General features: G+C 39.5%; 1 protein-coding gene and 1 pseudogene across 1 annotated transcript; both read left to right on the top strand.

Moving 5' to 3' along the window:
* The first annotated feature begins 6,550 nt into the window (after positions 1 to 6,550).
* LOC145946687 (uncharacterized) lies at positions 6,551 to 11,425 on the top strand (annotated as a pseudogene).
* Positions 11,426 to 13,617: 2,192 nt separating this feature from the next.
* LOC145946686 (uncharacterized) lies at positions 13,618 to 24,059 on the top strand. The gene is made up of 2 exons (XM_083056444.1): positions 13,618 to 14,309; positions 23,984 to 24,059. The coding sequence occupies exons 1-2, from the start codon at positions 13,618 to 13,620 to the stop codon at positions 24,057 to 24,059; spliced, it is 768 nt and encodes a 255-aa protein (XP_082912570.1).
* Positions 24,060 to 24,463: the final 404 nt, after the last annotated feature.

The following is a 24,463-nucleotide window of genomic DNA, read 5'->3' as shown; positions in this document are numbered from 1 at the left end:
TTGCTACACATGTGTTAAAGAAATAATAAATACGAGCACAATTCTTTGTTTGTATGTTAAAAGCGTTACATGATATTTACAAATATTAATCACAAATAATGATATAAAACAAAGTAGATATATTTTTTCAATGTCATTTATTTAACTAATAAAACTTGTATTTACGCGCTATATTGCGATAATTATAAGCGCGTTTTCTTTATAGAAGCAGAACAAGTACGTTCTACAATCTCAATGTTCCAAAATTGTGCACTATGTAATAATGTTGTACTATATAATAATAAATTTATGAGCATTATAATTAAAATTTAGCAAATTGCATAAATATCTAATTGTATATAACACAAAATGGATAAATATCATTAAAAATTTTTCAGTGAGATAGCGCATACAAAGGACAAACTAACATTATTTATACAAAACAATTTTATCACAAAAAATGATTAGACATAGATGAAAGCTTTGCCAACTAAGGCAAAAGAATTTAATGTACTAATAACAAATGTTGTTATTGAAGTGAGAAAATTCAGTGATATTTCTGAAAAATCCATCAACTGCCAAATAATAAAAAATTATTATAATTTATGTAAATTGTAAACTACAATACACTAAAGAACAAATGTAATGAAAAACATTGATAAAATATTATTAGTTACATCAATTATTATGTAACCCAGAAATGAATAAGCATTGTACTCACATCAATGGCCCGTTTAATTACATTGCATAATGCTTCATATCCCTTTGCACCATCAACTGTCCATTGCTTAGTACCTTTTGGATACCAGAGTGAAAAATTCAATGTATGCAACACAAATAGCCAATCCGCCCATCTCGAGGTGTCATCTCTATGAGGATACTTGTATCTCAAAAGGACGCGCGACTATCTTAAGATTTACCTAAATTTGTTTTACAATTAAATAGATATTTTGATTGATTCACATAGAGAAGGTTTACCTTAAGATAGTCGCGCGTCCTTTGAGATACAAGTATCCTCATAGAGATGACACCTCGAGATGGGCGGATTGGCTATTTCTGTTGTAAATGTAAACATTTACATCATCCAAGAAATCACAAATTTGGTCTGACAAACACTGCATCATCTATGTGAATCAATCAAAATATCTATTTAATTGTGAAAAAAATTTAAACGAAAAGGTATAAATTTTATTAATACATCGATATAATTTTCAAATATCCCAGAGTACTCGCGATAGTAAATTAACACAATAACTTGCCAAATATCTTTGCAATACTTGCGAATAGCGAATAATACTAAAATATTTGCTAAATGTGATACATATATCTATGCTGAAAATATCATGCAATTGATTGTATATGTAAACGTGAAAATTGCATAAGAAAATATGTCAAAAGGATAGATTATAATTGTTCTCGTGTTGAACTCTCCTCTTAGGGAGGAGAGCTCTCCCTACAGCGGAGCCCGTCCTACGTCCGGCGCCCTTAGGGCACCGACAAGAGGACAAACTCCGCTGCATCCCTCTCGGGAGACCGCGCGAGTGTCCGGCAAAGCCGGGCATCCGCGCCGCCTCTCGAAACTCCCTCCATCGGGCCCCCTCCACTCCCGTGGGATTCAGGATCCGGCGCCGATCGAGGGGGGTAAACGCCGGGATTTCCTCCTGAGGGGAAACCCCGGCCAATATCTCCCTTCTCCCTCCCCCGGCGAGCACCCACAATGGAAGTGCCCCCCGGGTGAGGGAGTACTTAACGTTTCTGCCACGACTTCAGCTGGTGCCCCAATCATGTCCTTCCCTATACTTCGTTGGGGGGGGACCTAAGTCCCCCCATTAATGCTAGTCGCCCCCAAGGTCCGGAGGGCGTCGTCTGAGGTTTTGGCGAGCGGGCCCGCCTCTGCGACGTCTTCGCCTCGGCGGACCACCCCCGTCTCCACCCCATCGTTATCCATATTGCGAGCACCTTCGCGTGCCCGGTCGGCCTCCTCCTTCCGCATCATAACTGTTTTGCAGAAAGAGGAGACCGCTTCCCACTCCTTTTCTCCTTCGAACATTTTTTCCACTATACTAGATAGTGAGAGATTCCTCCCTATTGTTTCTACCAGGACTCCGCGCTCCTCTGCCCATGTTAGGCAGTGCTCGAGTGTGTGCTGCGCGGAGTCCCGGTCCTCCTCACAATGGTGGCATTGTGCCGTGCGCTCCTTTCCTATTTTTCACAGATATTCACCGAAACATCCATGTCCGGTGAACACCTGTGTAACATGGTATGATGTCCCGCCATAAGACCTCTCCATCCATTCCCTTAACTTTGGCCTCACGGCCCCGACGACTCTGTGCCCCGAGTTGGTATGGGGCACTTTCGATAGGTATTCTTCGTACTTGTCTATCATTTGTCGTCGGGCTTGGGTCCTTAGAATGCCCTTAACCCTGGCTGTTAACTGTATGCCCCTCCCACGAAGCTCGCGCTGTTGCCGGTACACGTTGGCGTACATATCAGCAACGAGCTCCATGGGTGGTAAGCTCGCCAGGGTCATGGCCGCCGCATGCGACACGGTCCTATACCCGCGGACAACTCGAATGGCCACTCTACGCTGGACCCGCCTTAGCGTGTTCTTTATGTGTTTAGTGGCCATCGCGATGTCCGCCCACACTGGCGCTCCGTATAGCGCCACGGAGTTGGCCGGGTTCGCATATACGCGACGCACCCGATCATCCGGTCCTCCCAGGTTAGGAAGTAGGCGACTTAAGGCGGTCGCCACCTTATCCATTTTAACTGCCAGATGATCGAAGTGATTTCTGAAGTTCCAAGTACCATCCAGCAAGAATCCCAGATATTTTATATTGGGACCCAGCTGGACGTGGACACCATCCACAAGGACACGGGCCGCCGGAGGCCTTCCCTTGAGCAAGAATTACCTTAAAAAAAATAAAATGCCGAAGGTCGACGTAGAGAATAGAGACGTTAACAAGCTGAAGAGGGTCCAATCATATGGGACCGAAACGTACAAATAAAGGATTGAAAAATTCAAACCACGCATCTTCATATTTAAACACTTGCGCACCGATTCCTCGTGACATCTCTCTCTTTCTCGCGACCGCTATCTCTCTCACTCTTGCATATACGCCTTTCTTGCGATATCTCGCTCGCGTGCGCCTCGCGCTCTCCTTCACGTCATCTCGCTACCTCTCCATCTCGCACTATCTCGCGACCGCTATCTCTCTCCTTCGCGTGCGTCATCTCTCTCTCATGTTCGCCTCGCGCTCTCCTTCGCGTTCCTCTCTCCGCGCGGACCCCTCACCCTTCAACCTCCACGCGGTCTTTCGCGGTTTCCCTCCCCCGCGGACCCCTTGCGGACCCGGCACCAAAATCGCGGACGCTCCCCCTCCCCGCGGACCCCTCGCGGTACATCGCGGACGCTCCCCCCTCCCCGCGAACCCCTCGCGGATCCGGCACCAAAATCGCGGACGCTCCCCCCACCCCGCGGACCCGGCACCTAAATCGCGACCGCTTCCCCCTCCCCGCGGACCCCTCGCGGTACATCGTGGTACATCGCGGACACCTCCCGCGTGACGTCATTCCCCCCTCCCCGCGTGACGTCATTCCCCCTCCCCGCGTTACGTCATTCCCCCGCGCCGTGGGTTCCCCTCGCCCCTCACCCCCCCTCATTGCCCCTGAGTTAGAATCGGCCTTATACCACTACTACCTGGATATAATCATTTTATATTATTTGATATTTTCCGAGTAGTTTCAGGACCGACCTGGAACCAGTCAATTTATATAATCCGGTGTATTCCAGGACCTTTTTTTTAATGAACTAAATTAAATTAAGGCTCAATATTATTAATAAAATTAGGAAAGAACGGGCTAATTGAAAGCCGAGAAAGAGAGAGATGTTGCGAGGCGCACGCGAGAGAGGTAACGCGGCGAAGGAGAACGCAAAGAGAGAGGCGCACGCGAGAGAGAATTTTTTTTAATTAATATTTTTTTTTTCTTTTAATATATTTTTTTTAATTAATATTTTAGGATTAGGAAGGGGAGAGAGGAATTTTAAAATAAATACATTTATTTTTTAATATTTAAAATAATGTTTATTATATAACTGTGTATGTGTGTGTGTGTGTGTGTGTGTGAATTTAAAATATAAAATATAAAATATAAATTAATATAAAATGTAAAATATAATAATACAATAATAATATAAAAATATAAAATATATACAGCAGCGCTATGGTGGCTGCGAGGTGGTGGGGCGGTGGCTGCGAGGCGGAACTCCTACATGACAGAAATTTTTTATTAAATATATTATTAATTATTTTATGAGTCATTTTATTATTTTATTAATTTATAAATGAAAAGAAATACTTACAACAATTATTCCTCCTCAGAGGATTCTCTATGCTCAGCATATGAAAATCTAGAAACGTTCGACTCGAATTGGAGAGAGCGATTTTTAGGATCATCCCATAGTTTCATAGCCCATAGTTGATATTTTAGAGCATCAGTATGAGGTTTTTTCAAACCGATTTCACGCCCATGTATCGCCTGCACGATTGAAGTTACCCGAGTGTTTGTCGATAGTGCCGGAACATTGGTATCTGCACCGAAGAAACGTTTGCGTAGCGCTTTTCTTATTTCTTCAAGTCGCATGATTCGAGCTGTCCGTGACTGCAAATTTCCAATTAATAATTTCTTGGGGTTGATTTTCATTCCGAAAATTCTCATTAGTTCTTGTGGGCATTGTCCTTCTAACAAGTCGATACAACCATCGCAATCTGGCTCCCACATACAGTAAAACGTTTTATCAATTTCATGTGGATGCAATCCGATTAAATCACATTCTTTCAGCTCAGCAGCCGTCACCAACACAAGTTGTTCCATTAATTCAATGTATTCCTCCAGAGTTAACATCTTTACAACACATGCAGAATTATATATTTTACGTTTAATGCTTTCACACAACACTTGAGTACAAGTCTGCTACTCTGTGACATGATACACATATTATAGTGTTGCTCCCCTCTTGATTTTTAATTCCACATCTCATGTCTTCTTCTAACTAGAGTATCATCTACCTCAGCATTTTTCTTCTCGCAGGAGAGAAAAGTTTTGCTGATAATGCATGTGCACATCATACTATTCATATACATATAGAACAGGGGCGGGAAAGAAATAATTAAATTCACAGTTTATCAATAAAAATTTATTTATTACAAGAATCATAAAAAACATCATTTACAGCACATGTTAATATTTCACAATCTATGAGTGATTCGCTATCGTATGCATCACTTTCGCGTATCGCTTTTACAGCATCGCATACATTAGTAATATTATTGCGTTGTAAAATAGTTGCAAATTGTTTAAATTTTTCATTCACAAGATGAGTATTTTCACACAACCAGAAATACACATGATCTATACATTTTTCAAACTCAAATAAATGTAATAGAGTCGATGGCTTCATATATAAAAAATTATTGGATAATGTTAATTTTACAATTTTTGAATCGGATGTTTTAACAATTTCTATTGTTAGATCTCGAATCCATAATGGAGTTTGAGATGATTGTAAAAATCGTTCAATGTCCGCACGTTTCTGCATTAGTGATTTCCATGTTTCAATAGGCAATATTATGTGGTTGTCTCGATTATCACCAAGATTCTACCTAATTCCACATATGATACAGCTCCAACGCTGATTCCTATTTCCAAATATTTATAGGATGTTGCGGTTAGAGCATATTTTCGCCCAAGTATACGAGTCGCACGCTGAATGCTATAAAAATAATTAGAACAATATTTCAAAAATTATTTAAAAATCATTATTTAAAAATCTTTATTTGACAAAAAAGAATTGAAACTTACTTGTCACATTTCTTCTTGCACAAAACATCACTCTCCTGAATTCTCGAAGCGTAATAATTCATGCTTCCGGCAGAACACATTTTAAAAGAACCTTTCACATAAGTGATTGATACAATACTAAATCATTATTACAAGTTTTTATTGATACAAAGCAATGGGGTGGGGATTATTGCTGACGCAATATTATTTTAACCAATCATCAAAGCGCCAATGTATGGCCGCTATGACATCATCCTCAATGAAATATTAAATGTAAAATAATGCAACATATCCAAAATTTCAAGCGCCAATGTATGGCCGCTATGACATCATCCTCAGATAAAATATTAGATGTAAAATAATGCAACATATCCAAAATTTCAAGGCCGATGCACGGCTGCTATGACATCATCCGTACGTGATAAAATCACAATTATCCGATTTGCAATATGTATCACGAGCGCCAATGTACGGCTGCTATGACATCATCCTCAACGAAATATTCGATGTAAAATAATGCAACATATCCAAAATTTCAAGCGCCAATGTACGGCTGCTATGACATCATCCTCAAATGAAATGTTAGAATTATTGTCAAGGTCAAAATGTGCAAAATGCAACATACTCGAGTTTTTCAAGTGTCAGTGATCAAATAAAAATGCTGGTAAGGAGGCATACTCTGTCAGTATCTTTGTCAGAGGTTCAAGAAGTGCATCTCGAGTAAAGAAATATGGCACAATTGGAAGTAAGTTTGTTGGAGCAATCAGCAAGGGTGAATTCGGTGGAGGAATACATTGTGTGGGAGCAGCAATGTGACCAATACATCAAATGATTGCAAGAACAAAGCCGAATCAAACGCTCACGATTAGCGATTGGAGTTCGACAATCACTTGTCGCCCAAATTGCTCGCCTAGAAGGGTTGAAAAATTTGGTACGCCGACGTTTCATACACACAGGTGCCGGATGCAGTATGCAAGAAAACAGATTATTTTGGCGTGAGATTGACACAGCGTTTGAAAGTCGCATATTGACTGGTGCGGTAATAAATTGTAATCACATCGAACCTCGTCAATTTCTCGACGATGCCAAAGACATGGTGATCGGACATATGCAAAAAGTGTTGCAAAAACATTTTAATGTGAAAGTGAACACTGTGTTTAATGGTGAGTTCGTGTCGGGTGATAAGCGTGCCAATAAAAGTATCAATACGAAAAACTGTGAAATCTTTCGCATGTCCGATTTACGCGAATGGTACGAGCGCCACATTATCGATCCCACGCTAGCAACACTAGAAGAATTTCAAGAACGTGATAGTGGTTGGGCATTGTCGCGAATAAACAATTTGACTATAAATGTAAACAAATACAATCCAATGCGTGCGGGATGTCATATTAAATTACCGCGAGAAATAATTATGAAGAGAGCAGTGGTGAATGTGCAATCAAAAGACAATGCATGTTTTGCATGGGCAGTGGTCGCTGCTCTGTACCCCGCCGAAAGAAATGTGGAACGGGAATCATCATATCCGCATTACACAACAGTGCTGAATCTCCAAGACATTGAGTTTCCAGTGACTGTGAATCAAATTAAGAAATTTGAACTATCAAACAACATTTCGATAAATGTGTACTGTATCGAAGAAAAGAACATTGTCCCAATGCGTCTCAGTGAGCAGAAGAAAGACAAGCACATCAACCTGCTTTACGTGGAAGACAGCAACAACATTGGACATTTCGCTTGGATCAAGAATCTCTCCCGGCTTGTCAGTTTGCAATTGAGCAAAAAAGATCACAAGAAATATATCTGCGATCGGTACGTATATTTAATTAAAAACGCAATATATAAAATATATAAAAATGTAATATATATAAATTATATATGGGGAAAAAAAACTAATTATTTGTTTTTACAGATGCTTACACTACTTCCATTCGGAAGACAAGTTGCAGTCATATACGGTAGACTGCGGAGAGATGAATGACTGCGCTATCCGGTTACCGAGCGATAAGGACAAGTGGCTCACGTTTAACAACTACAACAGAAAAGAACGACTTCCTTTTGTCGTATACGCCGACCTCGAATGTGTGCTAGCAAAGACGGAAGAAGAAAAAAACTTTCAACATCACCAAGTATTTAGTATAACATATTTTGTACAATGCTCGTACGATAATTCATTATCCGAGTATTATTCACGTCGTAGTGTAGATTGCGTTTCATGGTTTGTCGAACAACTTAAAAATTTAGCGATACGCGTAAAGAATATTTTAGCAACTAACGTCCTCATGGTAAATTTAACATCAGACGAGTGGGAAAAATTTCATAGCGCGACGCATTGTCATATTTGTGAAAAACCATTCACACAAGATGACGATACATGCGTATGCGATCATTGTCATCTAATCGGCCGATACAGAGGTCCCGCACACTCAAATTGCAATCTAAATTATAAAGACTCTTTTTGTATTCCTATTGTTTTTCATAATTTATCCAGTTACGACTCACATTTTATAATTAAGGAAATAGCTACAGCTTTCGAAGGGGGAATCGAATTACTTCCGATAACAAAGGAAAAATATATATCATTTACAAAAACTGTTAAACTAGAGCAAGAAAGATCGGGAAATCATATTAGTAGTAATACTATGAGAGTTCTAAGGGGCAATGAGGGGGGGTGAGGGGCGAGGAGAACCCATGGCGAGGGGGAATGACGTCACGCGGGGAGGGGGAATGACGTCACGCGGGAGGCGTCCGCGATGTACCGCGAGGGATCCGCGGGGAGGGGGAAGCGTCCGCGATTTTGGTGCCGGGTCCGAGAGGGGTCCGCGGGGAGGGGGAGCGTCCGCGATTTAGGTGCCGGGTCCGCGAGGTGTCCGCGGGGAGGGGGAGCGTCCGCGATTTAGGTGCCGGGTCCGCGAGGGATCCGCGGGGAGGGGGAGCGTCCGCGATTTAGGTGCCGGGTCCGTGAGGGGTTCGCGGGGAGGGGGAGCGTTCGCGATTTTGGAGCCGGGTCCGCGGGAAGGGGGAGCGTTCGCGATTTTGGAGCCGGGTCCGCGGGGAGGGGGAGCGTCCGCGATTTTAGGGTCCGCGAGGGGTCCGCGGGGAGAGAGGAATCCGTGAAAGACCGCATGAAGCTTTTGGGTGAGGGGTCCGCGCGGAGAGAGGAACGCGAAGGAGAGCGCGAGGCACACGTGAGAGAGATGACGCAAGCGAGGCGTATATGCAAGAGCGAGAGAGATAGCGCGAGATGGCTAGGTAGCGAGATGACGCGAGGCGTTCGCGAAGAAGAGCGCGAGGCGCACGCGAGAGAGATGACGCAAGAGCGAGAGAGATAGCGCGAGATGACGAGAGGTAGCGAGATGATGCGAAGGAGAGCGCGAGAGCTGATGCAGCGTAGGAGAACGCAAAGAGAGAGGCGTTCGTAAGAGAGACTTTTTTTTTTTAATAATATTTATAGTAATTTTTAATTAATAATAAGATTTTAATAGGAGGAAGGGGAGAGGACTTATTCTAAAATAAATACATTTATTTAATATTTAAAATAATTTTTATTTTTTAAATGAGTATGTGTGTCAATTATACAATTTTGTGTGTGTGTGAATTTAAAATTTAAAATATAATAATATAATATGAATATAATATAAAAATATAATAATATAATATGAATATATAAGAAAAAATACAAATAATAAGATAAACAATATAAAATGTAAAATATAAAATGTAAAATATAATACAATAATTATAATATATAAAAATATAAAATATATAAAGCAGCGCGATGGTGGCTGCGAGGTGGTGTCGGCGGTGGCTGTGAGGCGGCAGGGCGAGGTGGATGCGGTTTCTGCATAACAAAAAAAAAAGTTTTTTTTTTATTAATTTAATAATTTTTAAATATTTTAATTTAGTTATTATAAAATTAATGAGACTTACCAAAACTCGTTTGCCATACAACCAGGATTGAGTTCTGTTACACAGAAATTTTGAACTCGCCAATCAAAATAGTCGAGTGGAGAATGATACAAATTATGCGTAAAGATGCAATCATACAGGTTTTTCGTGTGACGTTTTTTAAAACCTATTTCACGCCCGTGTATTGCCTGCACGATTGAATTTACTGGAGTGTTTGTCGATAGTGCTGGAACATTGGTATCTACGCTTAAGTAACGTCTGCGTAGCGATCTTCTTATTTCTTCAAGTCGCGCGATTCGAGCGGTCCGTGACTGCAAATTTCCAATTAATAATTTCTTTGGGTTGATTTTCATTACGAAAATTCTCATTAGTTCTTGTGGGCATTTTCCTTCTAACAAGTCGATACATCCATCGCACTCCAACTCCCATTTACTATAACTCACTTTATCACTTTCAGTCGGACGCACTGCAAAATATTTTTTTCAAACGCAGCAGCAATTTTTAACATCTTTTTCCAGCGATGCAATGTATTCCTCCAGAGTTAACATCTTTACAACACGTTTTCCCTTCAATTAGAGTATATCTTACAGTTTCATGCAACCGTACAACACGAGCATGTGAGTATAAGTCTGCTACTCTATGACACGACACATATATTATAATGTTGCTCCCCTCTTGATTTTAATTCTACATCTCTCTTCATCTCTCTGTTCTAACTGGAGTATCATCTAGCTCATCATTTTTTTTGAAGAGTTTTGCTGATAATGCATGTGCACATCATACTATTCATATACATATAGAACAGGGGCGGGAAAGAAATAATTAAACACAGTTTAACAGTAAAATAATTTATTTGTTGCAAGCATTATAAATAATTTCATTTATAGCACAAGTTATCAATTCACAATCTATAAGTGATTCGCTATTAAACATATTACTATCACGTATCGCCTTTGCGGCATTGCTCACATCGTGGATATTATCACATTGTAAATATTTACAAATTGCTTAAATTTTTCATTAACACTATGAGTATTCTCACACAGCCAGGAATACATATGATCAATACATTTGTCGAAATCGAATAAATGTAGTAACGTTGATGGTTTCATGTACAAAGAATTATCAGATGAAGTAATTTTTATAATTTTTGAAGTATACATGTTAACCGCTTCGAGTGTCAGATCACTAATCCATAGCCACAGTATATACAGTAGCGCAACTCTCTCGATTTTGTGTTGGCCAAAATGGAGTGCGCATGCGCGAAGTAAGCGAGTTGCCCAGTAGTGCCATCTGAACTTCTCTCTCACTCACTCTTACTTGTTTCGGTCTCTCTCAGTCTCATTTTTTATAAAAACATTATTTATAGATTATTACTATATGTATTTTTACTATATTATATGTATTATAATATTATTAATTATTATATAAAGTCTCTTTTGCTCTTCTGAGGTTCTTTCTTGTTTGTATCGAGGTGGATCGAGTAGCTGAGGTACAGACAGGTAAAGAATTTGGATGAAAAAAATAGAGATATTAGGTATATATATATATATATATATATATATATATATATATGTATATGCATATTTATAAAAATATTTTTTAAACATTTCTTTGTTTATCATAAATATATAATATGTAATGTAATTTTTAGAATATCTACATTAAATCAACATGTTATTTTTAGGAAAACTAAAATACTTTTAATTTTATTTATTAATAAAATTTGTAATAAATATTTTATATGTGATTTGTAATAAATATTTTATATGTGATTATATTTTGTTTCATAAATTTTATTTATATACTTCATATTAACATTATTATACAAAAATATATATTTAATAAATATAATTTTTTTATTTTATAAAAATATTGCATTTTATTATTTCTCTTTGTCACTTATTTATAGCGTGCAATTAAATTTTTGTATAATATATAATTTTATTATTTTGATACATATAATTAATAATACTATGATTTTTTTTATAACAATGTATATAGTTAATAATTTTTATATATTATAATTTTTTTTTTTGCCTTTGTCTATTTTAACATTACACACGTCTCATATTATTGATTAATGATACGCTTTAGAAATTTTTATTTATTTTTTAACGTACATATTATTATAATAATTTTTATTTCTTTCTATTTTGTATTATTTTTGTTAAATTATATTATTCTGATATGTTAATAATGACTGAGTTAGAAAGAGAATGAGTTGGAGAGAGAACAAACAAGAGTGAGCGAGAGAGAAGTTTAGATGGCATTACTGGGCAACTCGCTTATTTCGCACATGTGCACTCCATTTTGGCCAACACTAACTTCAAAGGCGCCGACAGAGAGTTGCGCTACTGTATATACTGTGCCATAGCGGAGTTTCAGTTAGCTGCTCAATGTCTGCTCGTTTCCGCATTAGAGATTTCCATGTTTCAATGGGTAATATTATTTGATTGCCTCGATTATCACCGAGAGCCAATTCCACATAGGATATTATTCCGACGCTGATTCCTATTTCCAAATATTTGTATGATGTTGGGGTTAAGACGTATCTTCTTCCAAGTATACGAGCCGCACGATGAGATGAAGCGCTACAAAAATTTTATTGAAAATAATTATTTAACAACAACAAAAAAAAAAGTTGTTTATTGAAAAATTCATTTAACAGATAATATTGAAACTTACTTGTCACATTTCTTCTTGTACAAAACATTGCTCTCTTGTACTGGAACGTAATAATTCATGCTGGCGGAGTACATTTTAAAAGAACCTTTTCAATCGAGTGATCAATGTAATACTAAATTATTTTTAAATTTTATCCATAATATCCATTGTGATGGGGTGGGGATTATTGCTGATCCGATATTATTTTCAACCAATCAAAGCGCCGATGCACAGCTGCTGTTATGACATCATCCTCAAATGAAATGTTAGAATTATTATCAAGGTCAAAATGTGCAAAATGCAACATATTCAAAATTTTCAAGCGCCGATGCACGGCTGCTATGACATCATCCTCAAATGAAATGTTAGAATTATTGTCAAGGTCAAAATGTGCAAAATGCAACATATTCAAAATTTTAAGCGCTAATGCACAGCTGCTGCTATGACATCAGACCCAGGTGTTCAAAATGCAACGTATTCAAAATTTTCAAGCGCCGATGCGCGGCTGCTATGACATCATCCTCAAATGAAATGTTAGAATTATTGTCAAGGTCAAAATGTGTAAAATGTAACATTCAAAATTTTAAGCGCTAATGCACAGCTGCTGCTATGACATCAGTCTCAGGTGTTCAAAATGCAACATATTCAAAATTTTCAAGCGCCGATGCGCGGCTGCTATGACATCATCCTTAATGAAATATTAGAATTATTGTCAAGGTCAAATGTGCAAAATGCAACATATTCGAGTTTTTCAAGTGTCAGTGATCAAACAAAAATGCTGGTAAGGAGGCATACTCTATCAGTATCTTTGTCAGCAGGAGCATCTCAAAAATGGCACAATTGGAAGCAATTTTGATGGAGCAATCAGCAAGGGTGAATTCGGTGGAGGAATACATTGTGTGGGAGCAGCAATGTGACCAATATATCGAATCATTGGAAGAACAAAGTCGAATCAAACGTCCACGATTACCGATCGGAGTTCGACAATCACTTGTCGCCCAAATTGCTCGCCTAGAAGGGTTGAAAAATTCGGTACGCCGATGTTTTGTACACGCAGGTGCCGGATGCAGTTCGCGAGACATCGAACTCATATGGCGAGAGATTGATACGGCGTTCGAGAGCCGCATCTTGACTGGTACGGTAATAAACTATAATCACATTGAACCTCGTCAATTTCTTGAAGATGCCAAAGACATTGTGATCGAACACATGCAACAAGTTATGCAAAAACACACTAGTGTAAAAGTGAACATTATGTTTAATGGAGAGTTCGTGTCGGGTGATAAGCGCGCCAATAAAAGTGTCAACACTAAAAACTATGAAATCTATCACACCTCCGATTTACATGAATGGTACAAACGCCGCGTTATCGAGCCCACACTAGCATCGCTAGAAGAATTTCGAGAACGTGATAGTGGTTGGGCATTATCGCGAATAAACAATTTAACTGTAGATATAAACAAGTATAACCCAATGCGTGCGGGATGTCACATTAAATTACCGCGAGAAATAATGAACAAAAGAGCAGTGGTGAATGTGCAATCAAAAGACAATGCATGTTTTGCATGGGCAGTTGTTGCTGCTCTATATCCTGCTGATAGAAAAGTGGAACGGGAATCTTCATATCCCCATTATTCGACAGTGCTGAATCTCCAAGACATTGAGTTTCCAGTGACTGTGAATCAAATTAAGAAATTTGAACTATCAAACAACATTTCGATAAATGTGTACTGTATCGAAGAAAAGAACATTGTCCCAATGCGTTTCAGCGAGCAGAAGAAAGACAGACACGTCAACTTGCTGTACGTGGAAGACAGCAACAACATTGGACATTTCACATGCATCAAGAATCTCTCCCGGCTCGTGAGCTCGCAATTGAGCAAACATAATGGTCAAAAATATATCTGCGATCGGTATGTATATTTATTGCAAATTATATTTATTGTAAATTATATATGTATATAAAATAAAATTGTTTATAATTGTAATTTTACAGATGTATGCATTATTTCGGGTCTGAGGACAAGTTGCAGTCACATATGGTAGACTGCGGAGAGATGAATGACAGCGCTATCCGGTTACCGAGCGATAAGGAGAAGTGGCTCAGCTTCACCAACTATACCAGGAAAGAACGGCTTCCTTTTGTCGTATACGCTGACTTCGAATGCGTACTGACAAAGACGGATAAGAAGGAAGAAGAAATGAATTTATATATACATCACCAAGTATTTAGTATAGCATATTATGTATATTGCTCATATGACGATTCATTATCCGAGTATTATTCTCGTCGTAGTGTAGATTGCGTTTCGTGGTTTTCCGAACAACTACAAAATTTAGCGATACGCGTAAAGAATATTTTGGCAACTAACGTCCCCATGGTAAATTTAACATCAGACGAGTGGGAAAAATTTCATAGCGCGACACATTGTCATATATGTGAGAAACCATTCACGCAAGATGACGATACACGCGTACGCGATCATTGTCATCTGACCGGGCGGTACAGAGGTCCAGCACACTCAAATTGCAACTTAAATTATAAAAACTCTTTTTGTATTCCAATAGTATTTCATAATTTATCCGGTTACGACTCACATTTCATAATTAAGGAAATAGCTACAGCGTTCGAAGGGGGAATCGAATTACTTCCAATAACTAAAGAAAAATATATATCATTTACAAAAAATGTTCAAATTGCCGAAGACAAATCCAGAAATATTAAATTACGTTTTATCGATTCATATAAATTTCTTAATACTAGTCTCGATAAATTGACATCATTTCTAAGTAAAGATAAACTCAAAAATTTACAATTGAAATTTCAAAATTTATCCACCGAAAATTTCGAATTATTAACACGGAAAGGTGTCTTTCCATATGAATACATCAACTGTTTTGAAAGGTTACATGATACATGTCTACCACCGCGCGAATCATTTTACAGTTCCTTGACCGGCGACACTGTATCCGAGAACGATTACGCGCACGCTGAAAACGTATGGGAGCGGTTCTCCATTCGAACGCTGGGCGAATATAGCGACTTATATTTAAAAACTGATGTTATGTTATTAGCCGACATTTTTGAAAATTTCTGGGATAAATGTATCGAGAGTTATGGGCTCGACCCCGCGTATTACTATACTCTCCCCGGGTATACGTGGGACGCCATGTTAAAGCACACAAAAATTACGTTCGAATTACTTACAGACGTTGACATGGTAATGTTTATCGAACGGGGTATACGCGGCGATCTGAGTCAATGTTCAAACAGATATGCACACGCTAATAACAAGTACATGCAGTCGTACGATCCATTGAAACCATCTTCATATCTAATGTATTTCGATGTAAATAATTTGTATGGATGGGCAATGTGTCAACCATTGCCTTATGCTGATTTTCAATGGGTCGACGATGTATCTAATTTCGACACATCATCTATCGCGCTCGATTCACCAACAGGCTACATCCTCGAGGTAGATTTAAAATATCCGCGACATCTTCACGACACGCACACTGACCTACCGTTTTGCCCGACACGCGACAAGCCGCCAGGCAAGCGGGAAGATAAGCTTCTCGCAACGCTATACGACAAGAAGCGATATGTGATACACTACAGCAACCTGCAGCAATGTATACGTCACGGCCTTCGCGTTGCAAAAATACATCGCATATTACAATTCGCGCAATCTCCATGGCTTCGAAATTATATCGAACTTAATACGCAATTTAGAACGCAAGCAAAAAATGATTTTGAAAAAAATTTATATAAATTGATGAATAATGCAGTATTCGGCAAAACGCTGGAAAATGTGCGTAATCGGGTTGATGTAAAACTTATCACACATTGGGAAGGAAGATACGGTGCAGAGGCAATGATTGCGAAACCAAATTTTCACAGTAGAAGTATCTTTTCGGAAAATCTAATCGCTGTCGAATTACGCAAACTCGAAGTAAAATTTTATAAACCAATCTATGTTGGCATGTGCATACTTGACATCTCCAAAACATGTTTATATGAATTTCATCATGAGTACATGTCACCGCTGTATCGTGACAGATGCCGGGTAATGTACACCGACACAGACAGCCTAATATACCACATCGAATGCGAAGATGTGTACGAGAATATAAAGCGCAACCTCGACAAATTTGATACGAGCGATTACACTGCGGACAATGTGTACGGTATACCGCTCGTGAATATAAAGGTACCCGGTCTAATGAAAGATGAAAACAACGGTGTGATTATGACCGAATTTGTAGGGCTTAGAGCAAAAATGTATGCCTTGCGAGTGGATGGCAAGAAAGATACGAAAAAAGTAAAAGGTGTCAAGAGTAACGTTGTCGGGAGAACGATAACGTTTCATGATTATACGCGGTGTTTGAATGAAGAGATTGAAATGACACGTAGTCAGTCATGTATAAGATCGAAATTGCATGAAGTATACACCATTCGCGAGACGAAAATTGCTCTAAGTCCTCACGATGACAAGCGGTATATCATACCTGAAACCACTGATACATTACCATGGGGACATTATAAAATACCTTTGTAAATAATATTTGTTGTAAAATAAGTATATTTTGTATATTTTGTATATGTATATCTTGTATAAATATGTATATTATATGTATATTTGTATTTATAAAATTATTAGATAAATATATTGTAAAATAAAGAGTGTACAAATATTTTAAATAAATGTTTATAATACATTATTTTCATGAATCCATGAGTTGTGAGATTTATCCAGTCCCAACCATTTCACATAAACATCATCACCTCTTTTCCGCAAAACCTTTTCCACGAGATATACATCGAGATTTGCAACATGATGTAACTCGTACTCATAGAATCCTCCGGCGACGGAATTTCCGCGCGAATCTTCAAGTATGTCGCAGGATTAGTTTTCTGCACTTTGATAATTTTAAATATTTCGGTAGTCCAATTTGGTGTAAAACCTTTTTCGAAGATGGTCTTGAATTTACTCACGCGTACCTGACAGCCTACTTTGAATCTTGCCGGAGCAGCAATTTTTATGTTACTGTATATCGTAGTTAAAAGTTTTTCGGCAATCTCCGGAGTAACATCGATAGGTTTCATGCCGAAAGTGCGATGTTTTCGCGCATTGTACTCTGCAACGAGGCGGGACAGCGCGTCGATCCACTTGTAATTGCCATTAAGTGTAAACATTTTTCCACATATTGTTCTTAAAAGTACGATTAAATCGTTCCACCACTGAGGCTTTCATAACAGAATACGTCGAGTAATGATTGATGTTGTGTTTTTTTACGAGTTTCTGCACATTTGCATTGTAAAATTCTTTTCCTCTATCGGTTTGTATGTTTCTCGGACATCTCTTGCTATCTCGAATTATCTCGGCGATAGCGTCAGCTGTTTCGCGTCCGCTCTTATTCTTGAGCGGCACGGCCCATGCATACTTGCTCAACACATCGATGACGGTGAGTATGTAATTGTATCCTTTGTTGACTCTTGCATAAGGACGCATCTCGACCACGTCAGCTTGCCACAGGTCGTCGTATCCACGTACTATGACGCGTCTACGCGGAAAATTTCTTCTCGCTGGAGCGTGCAATTCCTCCACGAGTAGCTGCTTTTCAGAGGTGTTTGATCGAGGCATATTTGTAATAATGTGATATAATTTTCACGTACAGTTCTTTATGTATCTTTTGATGTAGTCTGCGTTACAGCCATTTTATCCAGCGTTAATAATAGCGCCTGCATATTCCTTTCAAGCCTGATTATTTTTTTCTCAATTTCTTTCTGTTGATCTCTCAAAAGCTTGAGATATCGTTTGTTGGCTACATCATTATCATCTTCCGGTTGCGCTACACGTCGTATCTTGCGCGACCTTGCGTCATAGCCGGAGGCAGTTAGACACAGAGTGTTATCGCGCACGTAATTTCTTAGTAACCCATTCCATTGATAATATCAATTATTATTCGACGTTCCAATTGATAATCCAAATTTATTAATCGACTTTTCGATACCACTAATATTGACAGACTGACTCGTATCGTGGATGTATAACTTATTTTATAATAATGCCAGCTTCGTAAAGTTCCTCGATAATCGACAATATTTCATTGCCGTGGGCGTTGTTGCCGGCTTGACGTGAAGCTTCGAGCAATCGCAGACGATCTACCAACTCGTTGGGATCATTCCAATGCACGTAATCAATCTTATTATTGTTTAAGGTCATAGCACGCGGTATACCTTTTCCAGATTTTTTATCAGAGAATAATGGTGCGATTATATATTTATATTTGTATCCCTTGTTACCTAATACAGGCTGATTCACATTACCATTTCGTCTGTGCGCATTTATTCTTATTAATATACTTTTGTAGTTTTGCAAGTCATTTGCAGTATATATTTCATCGTCGGGAATTCTCTTGAAAACCAGCTCATAAAGACCTGCTGTTCCAACGTATTTTGATCCATCGATAATTATATTATCATTTTTATCCACATCGAAATTTTTATTACCGAGCATCATTCCTTTGTCGATAAATTTAACACCGTATACGTAATCCATCTTGGAATTTTTATCTTGACTCAATATAGCTGCCACATATTTTTGAGCAAGTGGACCCAGGTGATTTCGCAATGAATTTTGACCCTCAGATGTTTGTAATGAATGTTGAATCGATGTCACAAGCGATTCAGGTGAAGTCTCGAAAATTTCCTCGATAGATGTCTTATCATGTAATAATTGTCTTGGTTGTACATCTTGTATCGGAGTAGAAGTAGTTGCATCCAATAATTGTTGCATTCGCCTGCTTTTGATTCGCTTTGGAGTAGAAGTTATACCGCTCAATGATATATTTGATCACTTTGTTTTAAACTCTTTTTTCTCTCCGAGCATACTCGATGGTTCAATCTTTTCTTCACCAGATTCAACACCGACTGTGTTTTCAACAAGCTGTTTCAGAGGTTCAGAGATTGGTTTAAAATGCCTCTCCAATGCATCGTCCTCCTCCATTTTACCAGTTTTCAAGAAACGATATTTTTTGCGGATTGAATTGCTCGTTTTCGCAATCTCTCTCACAATCTTTTCACGATCGTTATTCATCATGTTGCAATTTAGACGTTGCTCGATCAATGTGTCGAAAGCGACTAATTGCTTTGCGGTATTGCAAATTCATTAAATCCTTTTCTATATCGTCTATTAGTCAGCGGACTGTCCTTGTCAATCGCCGCGAATCCATATTTATGTTGCCAACATTTCTGGCAAAAAGCGCGAAAATTATCGTAAGACAAATCTGTATTTACGTGATCGTTGTACACATGTTTCAAGTTTGTCCCATCTTGTTTAAATAAAATTAATAAGTTTGCATTGTCACGTATAAGATGATTGGGTATCTTGGCATACGTTTGACAAAGATAGAAACAGTCGACGTTCGAGTGTCGTCCCATTGCAAAGTACTCTCTTATCATATCTTGCTTGTCGCATGCCACGTCATCAAAGATAAAAATGGAATTCGGAAGCGCCTCACTCGGTGGAATGACATCGCTATTATTAGAGAATGTAAAATAACCAATTTCTTCTATCATTGATAGCAAATTTTCCAAATATCGATATTTCGGTTGTTGAATCGATTTCGAGTAAACGTACATGATCTCGAAGCAAATGCCGTGCGGGCTTTCTATCAAACTAATCAACGCGTTAGTTTTAACGCAATTCGAGGGGCCGCAGATGATACCGCGTATAGTATTTGGTAGCATGTTTCCATGTCTGCGTATTTCTTTATCCAACATTAACCGTGTTTTATCGTCGAAATTTGTAACTTTTATTATCGTCGATTGCTAAACGAACCGCATGTTTTCTCTCGAATGAATGAATGAGTCATGGAGAGCCTATTTATAGCTGCGCGGAACCATGAATCGCTCAGTAGCGAAAAAATGTTTCTTCTGCTAACAAGTGCTTCCGATATTCACGGTTTAAGCGCCGAACAGCTGCAATTTGTGCCAAAAGCATTTTTATTGCGATACGAAAATCACATCCACTACGTGTGGGACAAGCTTCCGGAACACATAAAGGCGGATCCAGAGATTCAGGCCTGTCGCCGCTGTTTCGAACATTACAATCGACCGTGGCAGCGAACGCACATCGACGGTCCAGCGCCGATGATAAAGGATTGCAGCGAATGTCAACGAAAATAGGTAGTGGTCTCTTTAATCGCGCGATAAACGCACTTCCGATCGAATTACATATCCCCGGCTATCAGTTTTGCGGTCCGGGGACTCATTTGGAAAAGCGATTGGCTAGAGGTGATCGAGACATTAATCCATCGGATGCCGCGTGTCGCGAGCACGACATTGCATATTCTCAAAGCAACGCCCTCAGAGAACGACACGTTGCTGACAATATACTCGCTGCGAAAGCGCGAAAACGTATTACTGCGAGAGATTTGACTCTTGGTGAAAGAGCAGCCGCTACGACTGTTTGGGCAGCTATGAAAGCAAAGACAAAATTCGGTATGGGGATGAAGACGAAAAAATCTTTGAAAAAGAAGAAGAAACGAATACTGCCTGTGGCGAAGCGTGGTGGTATCTTGCCAATTTTACCATTGTTGGGAGTTCTCGGTTCGTTGGCCGGTGGAGCAGCGGGAGTCGCAAAGGCTGTGAATGATAGCAAGGCTGCGCAACGTCAGCTTGAAGAAATGCAACGTCATAATCGCGCTATGGAAGGTCGTGGAGTTTATCTCGCTCTATACAAGCGTGGACAGGGATTCTCAACTAAGAAAAAAAAACGCTAAAAATGCCTGTGGGTGTAACAACTAATGTACAATTGCAACAACTGGCAAGACGTATGCGTGTCCCATTCTTTAGAGGTGTTTTCATGCGCAATAATTTACCGATAAGCGGTATACGACAAAATGAAAGCGGTATTGTAAATTTGGATGACGTTGATGGTTCCGGTACCCATTGGGTATCATATGTAAAGAGAGGAAATCGAGCAATATATTTCGATAGTTTTGACAATCTTCAACCACCCAAAGAATTGGTGCAATATTTAAATGTTACGAAAATAGAATACAATCACACATCCTATCAAAATTATAATCAGAATAATTGTGGACAATTGTTTTTACGATTTCTTCAAACGACTGATATAAAGCCTGTCAATCCATCATCACGATTCAGTTTGACAACATGTCGCTAACACTAACGTTGACTGGCAAAAGTAGCGTTCTCGCTGTAAGCTACTTTCCAGCTATAGATTTATCGAATGGTGATTATGAGCTCGATTTAACAGATTTTGAAACTTATCATACGATACCGAATGTAAATTCTAAGAATAATAAATTTTACTTTGATAACGATGACAAGGAAATTACGATACCCGAGGGGTCATACGAAATACAAGCTATAGATGAGTATCTGAGACGTGCAATTTCACAATATCCTTCCAATAAGGAGCAGAATGAAGATGCAATAGCGCTTCGCGCAAATCATAATACTCTAAACAGCGAAATCAAATGCATCTATAGAATAAATTTTAGTAAACCAGACAGCATAGGATCGCTGTTGGGATTCTCGTCGAATCGTATATTGCAACCTCACAAATGGCATGATTCGGATTTACCTATAAATATTATTAGCGTGAATATTATCCGTATAGAATGTAGCGTCACCACTGGTGCGTACAGTAATGACAAGCGCGTACACACGACACATGAATTTTCACCGAGCGTGCCGCCAGGATATAAGATATCGGAAACGCCTGCACAGATCATTTATCTCCCGATCGTCGTACGGAGCATTACTGATCTAACGATACGCATTGTTGATCAAGAAGGACGATTGCTGGATTTTCGAGGAGAGGAAGTTACTGTAAGATTGCACGTACGGCGTCGACAAAATTTGCGTGTGATGCTCGTGCTAAATGATACGGAGCACGTGAGAGACAATAATTTTACGAGGGACATTACGAGGGACATTACTTTTGCGAGAGCAGCTGCGGCGGCGGCGGCAGTGAGCGACAATAATCAGAGATCTCGTTACACTAAAAAGAAACTCAGCGCATTGAATCGCGAATTTTTAAAATCATTGGGATTCATCGTACGAAAAGATGATTGACATTTTGAATATTGGTGGTGAGCCAGTCTTTGATGATCGTATCGTCAAGGTAGAGACACATACGTACAATCCATACGTCAACTCATCGCTTGGTCATAGTGATGAGATATGGATACCTATACACCACCAGATTGTACACGTTACCGTGCGAAAGCTTTCTGTATGTTGAGGGAAAGTTGACGATATCTAAAATAGATGCAAATGAAACGCTGGTATTGGCAAATAACTGCGTTGCATTCATGTTTGATGAAATTCGATATGAACTCGATGGTGTGGAGATTGATCGCAACAGAAACGTTGGAATAACTTCTACGTTGAAAAATTATGTCTCTTTAACTACCGAGAGAAGTAAAATCTTAAAGAATGCCGGGTGGGATATGACACATAATGGATCATGTGGTGATAGTTGCATGTTTAACTTTTGCGTACCACTCAACATGCTGTTGGGATTTTGCGAAGATTACAAGCAAGTTGTGATTAACGCTCGCCATGAATTAATTTTGATACGTTCGCGCAACGACAACAATTGTCTGTATGGACGTGCGGAAGCTGATATTGAATTGATCAAGATACAATGGCGTATACCGCATGTAATATTGAACGAAATCAATAAACTATCCTTGTTACGAGCATTGGAAAGCGGGCGATTCTTAAACATGAGTTTTCGCTCTTGGGTTCTGTACGAATTTCCGCTGTTACATAGTACGACCAAGCATTCGTGGACTGTGAAAACCGCCTCTCAGCTGGAAAAGCCGCGATATATGATCTTTGCACTGCAGACTGGTAAAAAGAATGTTATGACAAAAGATAAAAGCCTTTTATTAAAACACAATTAATGTTCCCCGGAGGGGCAAGCCCCCCCAGGGTGTACTACAATAGGGTGGCTTTAGAGCCGCGTGCAATATTAATTTCATTGGCGGGGGACAATAGCCCCCCCCGCCACTGGGCACCATGCAATATAGTATTGAGGGGGCCTAGGCCCCCCCAATCTCACGAGTTAAAAGTCATAAAAAATCAACGCCCCGGCTGACTGACCGGGGCGACGATCCTCCAACAACGCATGCAATATATCCGCCCCCGGTCTACGCAAGCAAGATAAAAAATAGGTCCGAGGGCGGACACGCGGCGAATAATTAAAATATATATCACGCGAGAATCATTCTTATCATTCATTCATTCACGGAGCCCACACATATCCACGCAAACACATTCATGCACATCGCATGCACAGTATAAATAATAAAAATAAATATTCGTCGCAAAGAAAAAATAAAAATAAATAAGCGCATTCAGTCGCAAGATAAAATAAATAAAAATACATAAGCACATGCATGCATACATACAGTCGCAAAAAAAATAAATAAAAATAAATAAGCGCATCCAGTCGCAAGATAAAATAAATAAAAATAAATAAGCGCAGGCACGCATACATACAGTCGCAAAAAATAAATAGAAATAAATAAGCGCAAATAGGTACAGGCACGCATACATTCAGTCGCAAAACAGGCATACCATGTGGGCAGGACACGCGACATTCATTCCCGTATAGTTCAAACGCGGAGTGTCACGACCATCAGCCGATGGGCCAACGCCGGCGAATCGCTCGCGGCGGAGACGCGAGAACCCCATTCGCGGAGGAACGGGAGGGAGCAGCATACTGGCGCACGCCGGACACGTGCTCCACCTATATGTCCCTTGACCAGCGAATAGTATCCGATACAATGAGGCGGCGCATCAACGAGGCGTACGCGTTGGTCACGCACAGTTCTCGGAGCACCGCCTCATTGATCGGATCCCATGAGCCGAGCGCGCCGACGAGAAGGCCGTCACGACGACCCGGTAACCCCTCCGCTGGAGCTCCTCCGCTAGAGGTGAGTACTTTTCGACCTTCCTCACCCTAGCCTCATAGAAAGCCTCCAGCCGATTTTCGAAGGGGACCGTGACGTCGCATAT

This window comes from Prenolepis imparis, unplaced genomic scaffold (assembly GCF_030444845.1).
Source record: "Prenolepis imparis isolate NDT839.2.m4 unplaced genomic scaffold, iyPreImpa1.0 SCAF_18, whole genome shotgun sequence".
Lineage (NCBI taxonomy): Eukaryota > Metazoa > Arthropoda > Insecta > Hymenoptera > Formicidae > Prenolepis > Prenolepis imparis.
The sequence above is the reverse complement of the archived record's forward strand: the minus strand, read 5'-3'. Positions and strand labels throughout refer to the sequence as shown.